The sequence below is a fragment of the Filicampus tigris genome, chromosome 1 (assembly GCF_054856515.1).
Source record: "Filicampus tigris isolate MCC_2025a chromosome 1, RoL_Ftig_1.0, whole genome shotgun sequence".
Taxonomy (NCBI): Eukaryota; Metazoa; Chordata; class Actinopteri; order Syngnathiformes; family Syngnathidae; genus Filicampus; species Filicampus tigris.
Window position 1 is genome coordinate 29,623,116 of NC_141217.1, and position 12,229 is coordinate 29,635,344.

The window sequence follows — 12,229 nt, forward strand, 5'->3', positions numbered from 1 at the left end:
TATAAATGAAGATGTATTGTACTGTATTATATCAAACCAGCACTTCTGTCAAAGGATAACATATCAACCAAGGCTAAGATGTAGTAGATGAGTTGAAAGGCATTTTGGTTGGTTAACTTTCATTCTATTCATTTTATTTCATTTTAGCCATTGCTGTCATAAAATTGTTGTTGCATTGTTTAAGCAATATTCCTTTATTTATTCCACAGGGACTACGTACACACTAAAATCCTACCGTGCCTTTTTCAATTTTAGAATGAGTAAAATAACAGTGTGTCATGCTTTGTTCATTTCTCTAAAAATTAAGGCTGTGTATTAACCCATGTAACATTGATGTTATTTTTCCTTTTAGTATGCAGTTTGGGCGGCACTGTGGGTGGCCTGGAATGTCTTCATCATCTGCTTTTACCTGGACGTAGGTGGCTTGTCCAAGGTGAGGCTTTTAGCATTGACAAATACACCGACCGGCCAAAGCATTTGACCACAATATAATGAGATTAATTATGAAATCAACAATAATAATAATCAATCTCTTATATAATAATTAACAATTCTATTCTGCGTCATATTGAGAGTTTTTTCAAATACTGTACTTTGTCTCTAAGCAAAATGTTGTTAGCTCAACACACATTATGATGTGGTACAACTCTGCTAAACATATTGTTGAATTGAGACATCTATTGTCAGTGTCAATCAAAACTGATAATTATTGCTGTTGTAAAGGCAGAATATTTTATATGATTCTATACTATGACCTCCGAGTGGTCATTGAGTTGTTGCTGATCGGTGTGTTTGCCATCTGTTGCATGTATTGTGTTTGAAACCTCAAGACAGAAACACCTTACGTTTGGTCATCCAGTTATGATGATTTATTTATTTAGCTGTAATATTTGTAGACAAGCTAGACACACAGTATCAGAATGTACACCTGTACAACTCTCAGCTTCTATTACTATTCTGCGTCTGAGTGGTATTCATTTGACAGTAGGGGTTAACTGACTAGTTGACTAAAGCTTGATATTGACTAATAACTAATCATGTCTTTTGATATTTCGTCTTCCAATCAGTCAATTAACTGAGAGCTATTTTATTTGAAAAATATTAAAGTGTTGTTATTCCCCTGTTATGATGTTGGTGCTGCAAGTAAAGGCACATACAAATACACACTAGATTTCTATTTGTTGCTGTAGCATTTTATTTGACATTGCACCACGCAATTAATTCTGTCAACCATAGGTATGTAAAATAGATAGCTATGACACGCCCAGTCATAGCTGGTATGGGCAAAGTGCTGCCGCGGTCCATGTTCGCGGATGTCACAAAAGAAAAAGAAATCAAGGATGCATTTTTTGTTTTGATAGCACATTCTTTGGCTTTGACGTAAATGTAACCTTCATGAAAATCGGTTGTGAGATGAGCAAGTTATGAGCTACTATCAGCGCATTGCCTTGTATGGCCGGCACCAACATCTGTGATCTGGGCTGATACTTATGATGGCAGTTGCAGTGCTCGTGATTTAGTTTTATGTCCTGTTGTAATCCCTCCACATTTTTATTTGTCGTGTTTTTGATGGCACACTGGTAAGTTGCTATTGAGTCGTAAACTTTTAAAGGCATAATTGAGTGGTTTTGAATTTTATCACCGCAAAACATTATTCTTTCAATGTAAATGTGATGCACTACACCAGGTGCCTGTTTTACAACTTCAAAGCTGCCAGAGTGAACACCAGTACTTATATGTATGTATGGTATGTAATAATCACGTGACCCACAGCCGTACACCCACAATCACTCTCAAAGCGGTAACAGTCATCACTTATCACACCTGTAATTGCAAATTCACAGAACAGAAATCTGTTTTCCTTTTTACTGTGTTTTTGTGACTCACTCATTCCTTCAGAGAGCAACGGCTGTCTCCTGTAGCTGAATGTTCGTAAATTTATTGATAAAAATTATACATAAATAACCCCATTCACAGAAGCTGTATTGTTTTGCTTCATCATCACAGCATGGCCTTTTTGTTAAATATCCAAATAGTTGGTGTTGATACCGCTGTCTATAGGCGATGTAAAAAGTACACACCCCTGTTTAATTGTAAGATTTCTGTGATGTTGAAAAATGAGACCATGAAAAAAAACAGATCTTTTCAAGATGGAAGTAAACTTAAACAAATGAAATAATGTTGTTGCAGAAGTGTGCACACTGAATTAAAAATGGGGATGTGGCTGTGTTCAGTATTAACCAATCACATTCAAACCCACGTTAAAAGGGAGTCAGCACTCACCTGCCACCATTTAAAGTGGCTCTGATTAACCCTACATACATTTCTAGTAGGTTTTTCCTGACTTTTTTTTCTGCTTCCTCCCTAGAAATCCGAATGTTTTGTGTGAATATTGATTGACTGATATTTTGAACTGTTCATAATTCCGTCCGCCTTGACTTCACTTGGCATTCCAAGTGTAGAAAAAGAGCTCCAATTAATGATGCTCACCGCAACCCTGCTTCACATTTTTGTTTGTTTGTGTGTGTGTGTGGGGGGGGGGGTGTGGGTGTGTGTGTGGGCGTGTGTGTGTGTGTGTGTGTGTGTGTGTGATGTTCTGTGTTTGCACCAAACATACCTTGTAGAGTAATGGTGAGAAATTTCAACTTTGGTTTCATCTGCCCATAACAACTTTTTGGGGGTGATGAAATTAAGTTTGAAATGAAAACAGACAAGCACGTCCGCCTCACAGTTCAGAGGTCGTGGGTTCGATCCCGGCTCCGGCCTCCCTGTGTGGAGTTTGCATGTTCTCCCCGTGCCTGCGTGGGTTTTCTCCGGGCACTCCGGTTTCCTCCCACATTCCAAAAACATGCATGGTAAGTTGATTGGATACTCTAAATTGCCCCTAGGTGTGATTGTGAGTGCGGATGTTTGTCTCTGTGTGCCCTGCGATTGGCTGGCAACCAGTTCAGGGTGTCCCCCGCCTATTGCCCAAAGATAGCTGGGATAGGCTCCAGCACGCCCCGCGACCCTTGTGAGGAGAAGCGGTACAGATAATGGATGGATGGATGGATGAAAACAGACAAAAACAGGGTGTGCACACTTGTGCAACCAAATTCTTTCAATTGTTTATTAGTACTCCCTTTCTTGTTTTTTTTTTTTTTTAATTATTAAATTGAGTTCAAACATTGCTTTAGAACATGGGTGTGTAAAATTTTTATATCCACTGTATACAACCAGCCACCCATGTCCTCAGCATGTCTTTCCCACAAATGTTTCCTTAAATATTGCCCTGCTCCACTTTTCTTCCTCTCCTCTCAAATAACAAAACCCCCACCCCTTCCTCTCATTGTTCTGTCTTTGACTGCCTGACCATTGGGAATAATGAATACATGCAGAAAATCTCACACCTTCTCAGACGTCCAAAATGAATTTCAAAAGCACCTTCTCAAGCTCTGGTACCTCCGCCTTTGTGTGAGAGACTGCAGCTCCGTTGCGTGCGTCTTGTCTATGACTTCAGTCCACTATGTGCATTCCTTATGAGTGTGTTTTTGTGTGTGCTGTATAATGGAGCTTGTAGGGGCCAGCTGCTCAGGGCTGAGGCTGGGCATTAACCCAACAGATGGAGCCAGCCTGGGCTCCCAGCCTTGCATATGGTGGCCAGGAGGAAGAGTTGGCTAATGGAGCGTGGCCACGCAAACACTTGACACACACACACACTTAACACACAGGTTTCTTTGAAACCCCTGACACATGTTATCATGAGACAGTGTGGATTAATTCAGTCAGACCTGCCTTGCGCAACCTTGACAGGATGGTTTGGGGGAGTCTGTACGTGTTTGTTATATTAAGCAAGCCAGAGCCGTCAAGCAGGGGTGATGTCATATGGCGCTTGGTCCGTCACCTCCTATTGATCCCCTAGCTTGTCCCCCGTGGTGCAAGACAGACTGACAGACAGGCCCCTGCTTCTCTAAACAAACCTTAGACCAACACGGTCTTCCCTTGCCTCTTATCTCATTTTACTTTATTTACTAATCCTCATATTGATATAATTTAAAAATATAATATACTTATATGACAGTTTAATAACCGTTGTGAGTCAAGAAGTTCTCCCCAAGATATTTGATTGTTATAAACCCTCATCTGAATGATCAGATTAATTCTTCAATGAACAGATGTGGGAGAAAAGCAATCCGACTCCCATGGAAAAACAAGAATTCAGATAGTATATTTTCCTTTGAAACGTTGCCGTTATTTAGTAAAGTGATGTGAAATTCTTCACGCAATAATTTTCATGTCAGAGAAAATTAGAAGCAACATAATAAAAAATCCAAGTTGAACTAATAAAAAAACGCTGTCATCAACATTGTGGATAAGTGCAGTCCTCAAGTCGTAACACATGCTCAACTAGGCAGTCGATTTGTTGTTGAGGCTTGCATGAGATGGGAACAAGTACAGTGTACGAATGTGTGGGGTTAATGAGATGCTTCAAGAGAGCATGTGGCTCACATGGAAGGTTAGATTGCCATCGTGAAGTATTGACGGGTGTGAGCGTCTATACATGCGGGATTAAATACCTGCTGATTAGACATCATTAGGGCATTAAAGAGCCTCATTACAAAATGGCTCACTTTGAAACTGTGAACTTTGAAACTGTGAACTGTTAAACTCACCTATTGGTTTATTTGACGCCTTTGTTCTTACTTCCATTGACTGGTCAAGCTTTCTTTAATACAGTTGACCTCCTCCATTCGCAGGAGATAGGGATTGGCCCTCCCTGAAATGAGCAAAATCCGCATATAATTGTATCCCATTGAAATGCATTGGGGGGGAATGTTTTTGGTTTTTCAAAACCCCCCAAATTATTTTAAAACGGTGCAAAATCTGCGGCAATACCCACCCCGTTATAAAAACAAAAACATTGTCGCTGTCCTGTGAAAAACACGTATGTAATTTTTTTTAATTTATTTTTACATTAATGGGATGCATGCAACGCGGAAACCCCATTAACGTTAAAATAAAAAAAAATTGGAAAAAATGGCCAAAAGTGTTTTTCACAGGACAGCGACGATATTAAAAAAAAAAAACAAGGCTCGAAACTAGCGTGTTTGCTAATTTCAATTTGTAAATGAAAATTAGCATTTTGACACATTGAGAAGCAAAACGAGCGGGGACAACACGCTTATGTCACATACACGCAGGAAGTCAGAGGCAGGAGCAAAGCTATTAGATGGATGTTGCAGGAAGATGGCAAACGTGTGGGAGCATTACAGATGGAAATGCAAGGCCAACACTGTGGCGTGTAATCATTGTAACACGGACCTTGCTCTCTGCCGAAGACGCTCAGTGTGAAACCGTGTAGCACCCGAAACTAGGTAAAATTAATGTTCCGCAAATGACTGAGATGCATGCTACTGTCCCTTACAAATATAACATTAGCCTTGCGGCTAATTTTTGCTCAGTGTAGGCACGGCCCGTGTAGTCCTCCCAAGTGATGATATTTTTTAGGGAAAAATTACTTGCATCTCTGATTTTAAAATGTTGTAAAAATTTCTTGGCCAGTGTAATTCGGCTGTTTTTGTCCTGATTTTCCCCTTCACAACCAATGAGAACAAATTACAGTTTATTTAATATTTTATAACATTATCCTATAAGATTACCCTGTGGTCGGAGGTGTGTTAAGAGTGAATTTTTCCAGATAATAAGGTCCGAAGCAGGTCAGGTCGGCAATCTTAGACATTAGCCCCAGCAGAGGATGTTCTTCCTGAGGTTGCTGAGGACCTTATTATCTGGAAAAAACGTCCTGCCACAGGAGCTTTTGAGACCGTTCTACACAGCAGTCATCGAATCAGTCCTGTGTTACTCCATCACAGTTGGGTTTAGCGCTGCCACAAAAAAGGACAAAATCTGTCTGCAATGGACAGTTAGGACTGGGGGAAAAGTCATCGGTACCCCCCTACCCACTGTTGAGGATTTGTACATTTCAAGAACCAAAACAAGGGCTAGAAAAAAATATGAATCACGATTATTTTGGTAATAATTATTATATATAATTATTATAATTATTCAAACGATTATTTATTTTTTGCTACAAAACAAGAACAGGTTTAAACCTAAAAAATATTAAGACAAAATTCTTTGAAACGCTATAATTTAAGTTCGTTTTGGACCCAACAACATTTATTAGATTAATTTCTTTTTTTTTTTATTTAAAGTGCAAATGTATAAATTAAAGTATGGTTTCCTTGTATAAACAAACGAGTTCACTTGCTATGCACTTATAAATTGCCAAAGTAGTAAACTGCTTGGAGTAAAATGTCAATTTTGACAGAATAACAGACATGCTATTCATCTATACATTTAGACCTTTGTCTGGAGCCTTTTTTGTTTTGTTTGTCATGTCATGTCATCTTCCAAACCGCTTATCCTATATAGGGTCGCGGGGAGTTGCTGGAGCCTATCCCAGCCGTCAATGGGCGAAGGCAGACTACACCCCGAACTGGTCGCCAGCCAGTCGCAGGGCACACATAGACACTGTCACTGAGCGGGAATCGATCCCACGCTGCCCGCACACAACTCAGGCGTGTGTACCACTACACTATCAGCGGACTTTGTTTTGTTTTTGAAGTAATATTTACACATAGTAAACAAAGTTCAAGTAATTTGCTTCTGATAAATTATAAAATTAATATGCTGATTGGGTCAAACTAATTTAAAAGTTGACTGTTACATACTAGTACGTAATCTATACAATACGTGTTTTCTTGCTTTGGTGTATCATAACATCATCGTAAACCAAACGATGGTTGAATAGATTCGTTGTGTTGCCGGTGGATGCAGAGACAACTTGCACTTTATACGTCTTTGCTCGCCGTCTTCCACGGTAAACCCAAAATGTAACCAAATAAGCGATTTCGACTTGCCTTGCTTGTTTACAAGTCTTTCCTGTGGCGGGTCTTGTGCCATTCTTAGGTCTGTTACTCTGTTAAAACGTTGAGTAGGAGCATGTGCAGTGTGACGTGTGGGGTGCGGGCTGACTGGCTGGCTAGCTAGCTAGCTTGAAGAGGGCGGCGCAGCGGAGTAACTTGTGTGCCTATGCCTCAAAACAACTCAAAATTAGTATTTATAATAATTTACTTACGATTATGCCAATTTTGTAATCGTAGAGTGTCATGTCATCTTCCAAACCGCTTATCCTATATAGGGTCGCGGGGAGTTGCTGGAGCCTATCCCAGCCGTCAATGGGCGAAGGCAGACTACACCCCGAACTGGTCGCCAGCCAGTCGCAGGGCACACATAGACACTGTCACTGAGCGGGAATCGATCCCACGCTGCCCGCCCACAACTCAGGCGTGTGTACCACTACACTATCAGTGGACCCTTGTAATCGTGGAGTGTAATAATCGAAATCGTAATTGAATTTGGATTAATTGCACAGCCCTAACAAGGGCACATAAAATTCCCCTGGACCCCCCCACACCTTGGCTACCACCTCTTCCAGCTCCTCCCCTCAGGTAGCGCTATCGAACCATGCACAGCAAAACCAGCAGACATTCAAAGAGCTTCTTCCCTCTCGCCATTAACTGCCTAAACAGTTGAGTAAAACTCTACAGTGGCACTTAACAAATGTTTGCCAATTTTGCACACCCAGGTGGGACAGCATTACTGCAAGGATCATTGTAGCTTAAGCTCTCTACACACTTAAACAATTGTCATTGATCAATATTCTACAACACTAGACAAAAAAAGTGCTCAAGGACTTTCTGCATAATTGCACACCCAAAGTTGCATTACATGTGCTGCTTCTGGTCACTTAAAAATGGTGCAAAGATTATCTGCATAATCTGCACGACCGCACCACTCATCACTTTATCCCTGCTCTTATGACTGTCCACATAGTTGGACAGTTGTCATTGGGTGGTACTACTGCACAATGGTACCCTGACGTTACGGAAGGACTTTCTATACTAATATGTAATTTCTTTGTTTATCGTAGTTGCCTGTTACTGCAATAGTAGTGTGCCATACTACCGCAGACAAATTCCTTGTGCGTTTGTCATACTTGGCCAATAAAAGTGATTCTGATTCTGAATCTGATCCTGATTAAACTTATTCAATATTTATGACCAAATATCTTTGTGTGTAGGAAAAGCCAAAGAATCATGACAGCTTGAACACCATGTTGCAAATCTCCCCATCATGGCGTTGAATAAATGATATGTGAATGTTTTTTGTTCTCTTTTCCAGGACAGTGACCTGCTAACATTTAACATCTCAGCCCATCACTCGTGGTGGAGCGAACACGGGCCAGGCTGTGTGAGGAGAGAGATGCCACAAGCTGAAGGGGTCCACACCACTGAAAGTCACTCCTACATCACTGTTATGGGCTGCCTCATGGACTACCAGTACATTGAGGTCATGCATAGCGGAACACAGATCCTGACTGCTGTGAGTGTCAGTCCGCACTTTCCACAGTCATATGTCATATGTGCTGGCGTTGGGCAAAAAAACTCCAATGTCACAATTTGTTACTTTTTTTTCTTTCACAAATCAAATCTATTGGTCAGTCCACATGTGTGGGTCTTATTTTTTTTTACAAATTAGTGACCAATCTAAAGTGTTGAACACGGCTTGCTCTCTTTGCTGATGCAATTTTAATGGGTGAACAAACATGCTGTTTTGGGGGGCTCCTGAAAAGTGATGAGTTTGGAGGTATGAGGATCCCGCCTGATGCCAGCGATATGTACATACAGTATCGCCCGTGTGATGATGGATAATGAATGAAATAATGATTGATGATAATCTAATTTGATCCACATCGAGTCTACACAACTAAATTCGACATTGCACTTCCACTTTTGCTGTTTTCAATGGCAAATATCAGTGCTGTTATTTGATCAAATAGGGCTATATAGTTGTACGTTCTTACCTATGCTTACTAGGAATAGGAATCGAAAAATGGTTGTTTTTAGCACCTGTTTCCAATTAATCGATTCCTAAAGAATGTATGTTTGCTGACGATTCCGCTGACCAAAGAACCAGCGCTTTGACCGCTGCTCAGCTGCTTAAAGCACCTTGCTGTCAGCTGTGATTGTGCTCACGTCACGGCGAGAATGATTGAAGTAGAGAGAAGAAAACAATTCTAAGTGTTCAGAACTGGCCGGAAGGTTTGGCGTTTGCTTTTGGGGTGAGCTGCTCACCGCTGGCAAGGCCATTCTGATGCTCATCTCTCTCGCTTGTGCATCTGTGGAGACTCCCCTGATTCTCTCTGGATGTGGCACAATTTCTAAATAGTTTTTTAATTTTTAAAAAAAAAATTTAATAATGGTGCAAAAGGTATTTCGCAAAAGCAGCTAAAATGTTCTTATTTACAAAACAATTTTCTTCTTTACATCTGAATTCATTTTGAATGCAGTGAAATGCAAAATTCGCACTTTAAATATTCCCATATTTAAGTCTCATATACTGTATTGGGAAACTTATCCAGGGGGAAAAAAATTTAGTTGGTGGATTAAAAGAGAGCTGGAGCTGATGTCCTGGCAGGAATGATGACAGTTATGAGGTCTCCTGTGATTGCTCTCAGTCCCGGTGATTAACTTTGTTCTATAGGCTTGAAAACCAAAATATTTGCTATTCTTCTGGACCAACAAGAGTGGAACTGGACAATATCAGATAGATCAGATATCTTGTAAGATGCGCAAAAACTGCATCACGGGTTTTGGTCTCTTGACATACTTTGATAAGTAATTCACCTACATTTTTTCCCCCAAAGACATTCCAGATCATGAGTGCATTCTGGACACATTAAAAAATTAAAGCAGGCAACTCGTGGCGACCTACTTGTTCTTTTTAGGAAGTAGAAACTGGTACTTAGTCCAAACCTTGTCTGATCAATTGAGAAAGTTTGTACAAGCACTGCACACATCTCCCAAAACTATTATAGGTCACTAAAGTGGGTGGTGAAGGCTCAGTGTGGCAACAAGCCTGTGTACCGGTATAAATGATGTTGAAGCTTTTGCATGAAGGTCAATTACAGTTTCTGCATAATGCTGCTTTAAGGTCATCGCAGGAACATTTGTCCTTTCTCCGTCAGTGTTGAAATGAGGAGCAGCCAGCCAAGCAGAGCTCAAACTAGAAATGAAAGAGAAAAGAAAGAAGACAAGGTCTTTTGTCTTGACAAAGAACCTTTTGAAGGTTTCTATGAAATATTTAGTTGGAGCTCCAAGGATGGTCGTTTGTGTCATTTCGGTGAAAAAATTAAAATGCTGGTCGTGATCACCGTCTGCTCAGAGTCACTGCGTTCCCCAAGATGCTGATGACAGACGATCCTGAAGTGAGGCTGGTGTCACTTGGCACAGGTTGAAGAATGGTCATCTCTCAGTTTTAGGATAGCACATATGAGCCCCTCAATCCAAAGTCACCTGAAATGAACTCCAGCTCACCCACCATCCTCATGAGGATAAGTGCTGTAGAAAATGGATGGCAGTATGGCAATATTTACCTCCACACTGCTTTCAAATTTTTTCATCATCCAAATGTCCTCTACTACGTACTTTTATTGAATTCCTTTTTAATTCCACCGTCATCTACGTGACTCGTTTTCTTGTTGGTGTAGTCAGCACCATCTCTTTTACTCTATGAAAAACCTGTGTCGTCTAAAATATGTTTTATGGGAAGGAAAAAGAGTAATGTTCATGATGGAACAGAAAAGAGGAAAACGATATGGGAGACATCAATTGTAGTTTTTATTTGCAGACCTCACGTTTACTTTAGGATGACAGTTCTCTTAAAACGGTTAAAGTGTACACAAACATGCATCACATTGAACTAATACATCACAGCAAATTCACAAATGATTCAGTGGCAACCTTCATGGGATTTTCCCATTAAAAGCTGATCATGCACATTTGTCATGTCTGCTTCACTCCCTTGTTCCATTGCGTATTTCCTCTTTCTTTACTCGCCCCACCCAACAAAGTATATCAGCCCAGCATGTCTTCCTGTCTTATTTTCCCACTCGGATGTCAAATTGTTTGACCTTCACGTTTGTCAAATTCTGCCTTTGAGTAGAAGGATGGTGCACTGAACTCTCTGCTCGCCTGTTTTATTCACTTTCCCCTGTCACCATCATTTCTCCTCTTGGGCAATAGAGGCACTTTCACGCCACTCACCAATGTTGTTGAAGTGGGGCCTGTCTAATGACTCCCGAGAGCTCTGTTGGCTAGTACAGTCAGGTCCATAAATATTTGGACATTGACACAATTTTCAGCATTTCCGCTCAGTAGAACACTACAATGGATTTTAAATTAAGTGAACAAGCTGTGCTTCAACTGCTTTAGTTTGAGAATATTTTTATCCAAATCTGGTGAGCAGTGTAAGATCAATGACATCACCACACACAGGATTTCGTCTTTCGATCTTTAGAGCCTGGCGAGCGTATACATCATTTTTTCTTTTTTTAATCCAATTCTTTGTGTCTTAGCCAATGAAACGTATCAGAATATACACGTGATGGTGTCGTGAGCCCCCGGAGGATGTCTGGAATTTTTTCGGGCAGTAATAGCGGACGTAGGCGATCGTGGGAGTTCTAAAACAAGTGACAGCAGTAGAAAAAGATGACGCACTTGTGGACTTTGAACCAGTGGAACCAGTCGAAGGTGATATATGGTTACGATAATAGTTTGTAGGCAATAACAATATCGATGGCTTTGTAGCAGAATAGATTATGGTAATTACCGCTCGATTTTTTAAAATTAAAAATAGTGCTTCTCTTCCACTGACACTTTATTTTTTACAGTTTTGATTGAAACAGCAAATAATAATAAACCCAAGCCTGTGTGAAAGCCACATCTAAGCTCTCAAATTCTTTTTGAATGATGATTCAATCTACTACAGGGGCTGAGATATTTTGGAGGTTTTGAATTTCTGGGAAAAGTTTAAGTTTTAGAGGATGATTCCAAAGTTGACCTTAGGCTTTAGAGAAATGTTTAGCCAGGGACTTTACGCCTTAATGGGTTAAACACTATTCTGAGGCATTGTTCACAGCTAAAAGGAGTGTTAAATAAAACTTTGACTGCAGTCCAGTCAAATATAAACAGGAAAAGGAAGCGAGACAAACACGACAGAAAGTAGGGTGAGCCACTATATTGCTCTTGCTAAAACTGAATACATGGAACACGACAGCAAATTGTAGTGCTCATATACTCTACCAACACACTCATAAAAGCTACTCACAAGGCATATTATTCTA

General features: G+C 40.4%; 1 protein-coding gene across 2 annotated transcripts in view; it reads left to right on the forward strand.

Moving 5' to 3' along the window:
• Positions 1-12,229, forward strand: part of nkain4 (sodium/potassium transporting ATPase interacting 4) — a 56,797-nt gene that overhangs the window by 25,260 nt on the left and 19,308 nt on the right. For both annotated transcript variants that reach the window (XM_086030914.1, XM_086030921.1), the window contains exons 3-4: positions 353-433; positions 8,227-8,427. In XM_086030914.1, the coding sequence (XP_085887040.1) occupies positions 353-433; positions 8,227-8,427 (282 nt within the window). The remainder of the gene's footprint in view (positions 1-352; positions 434-8,226; positions 8,428-12,229) is intronic.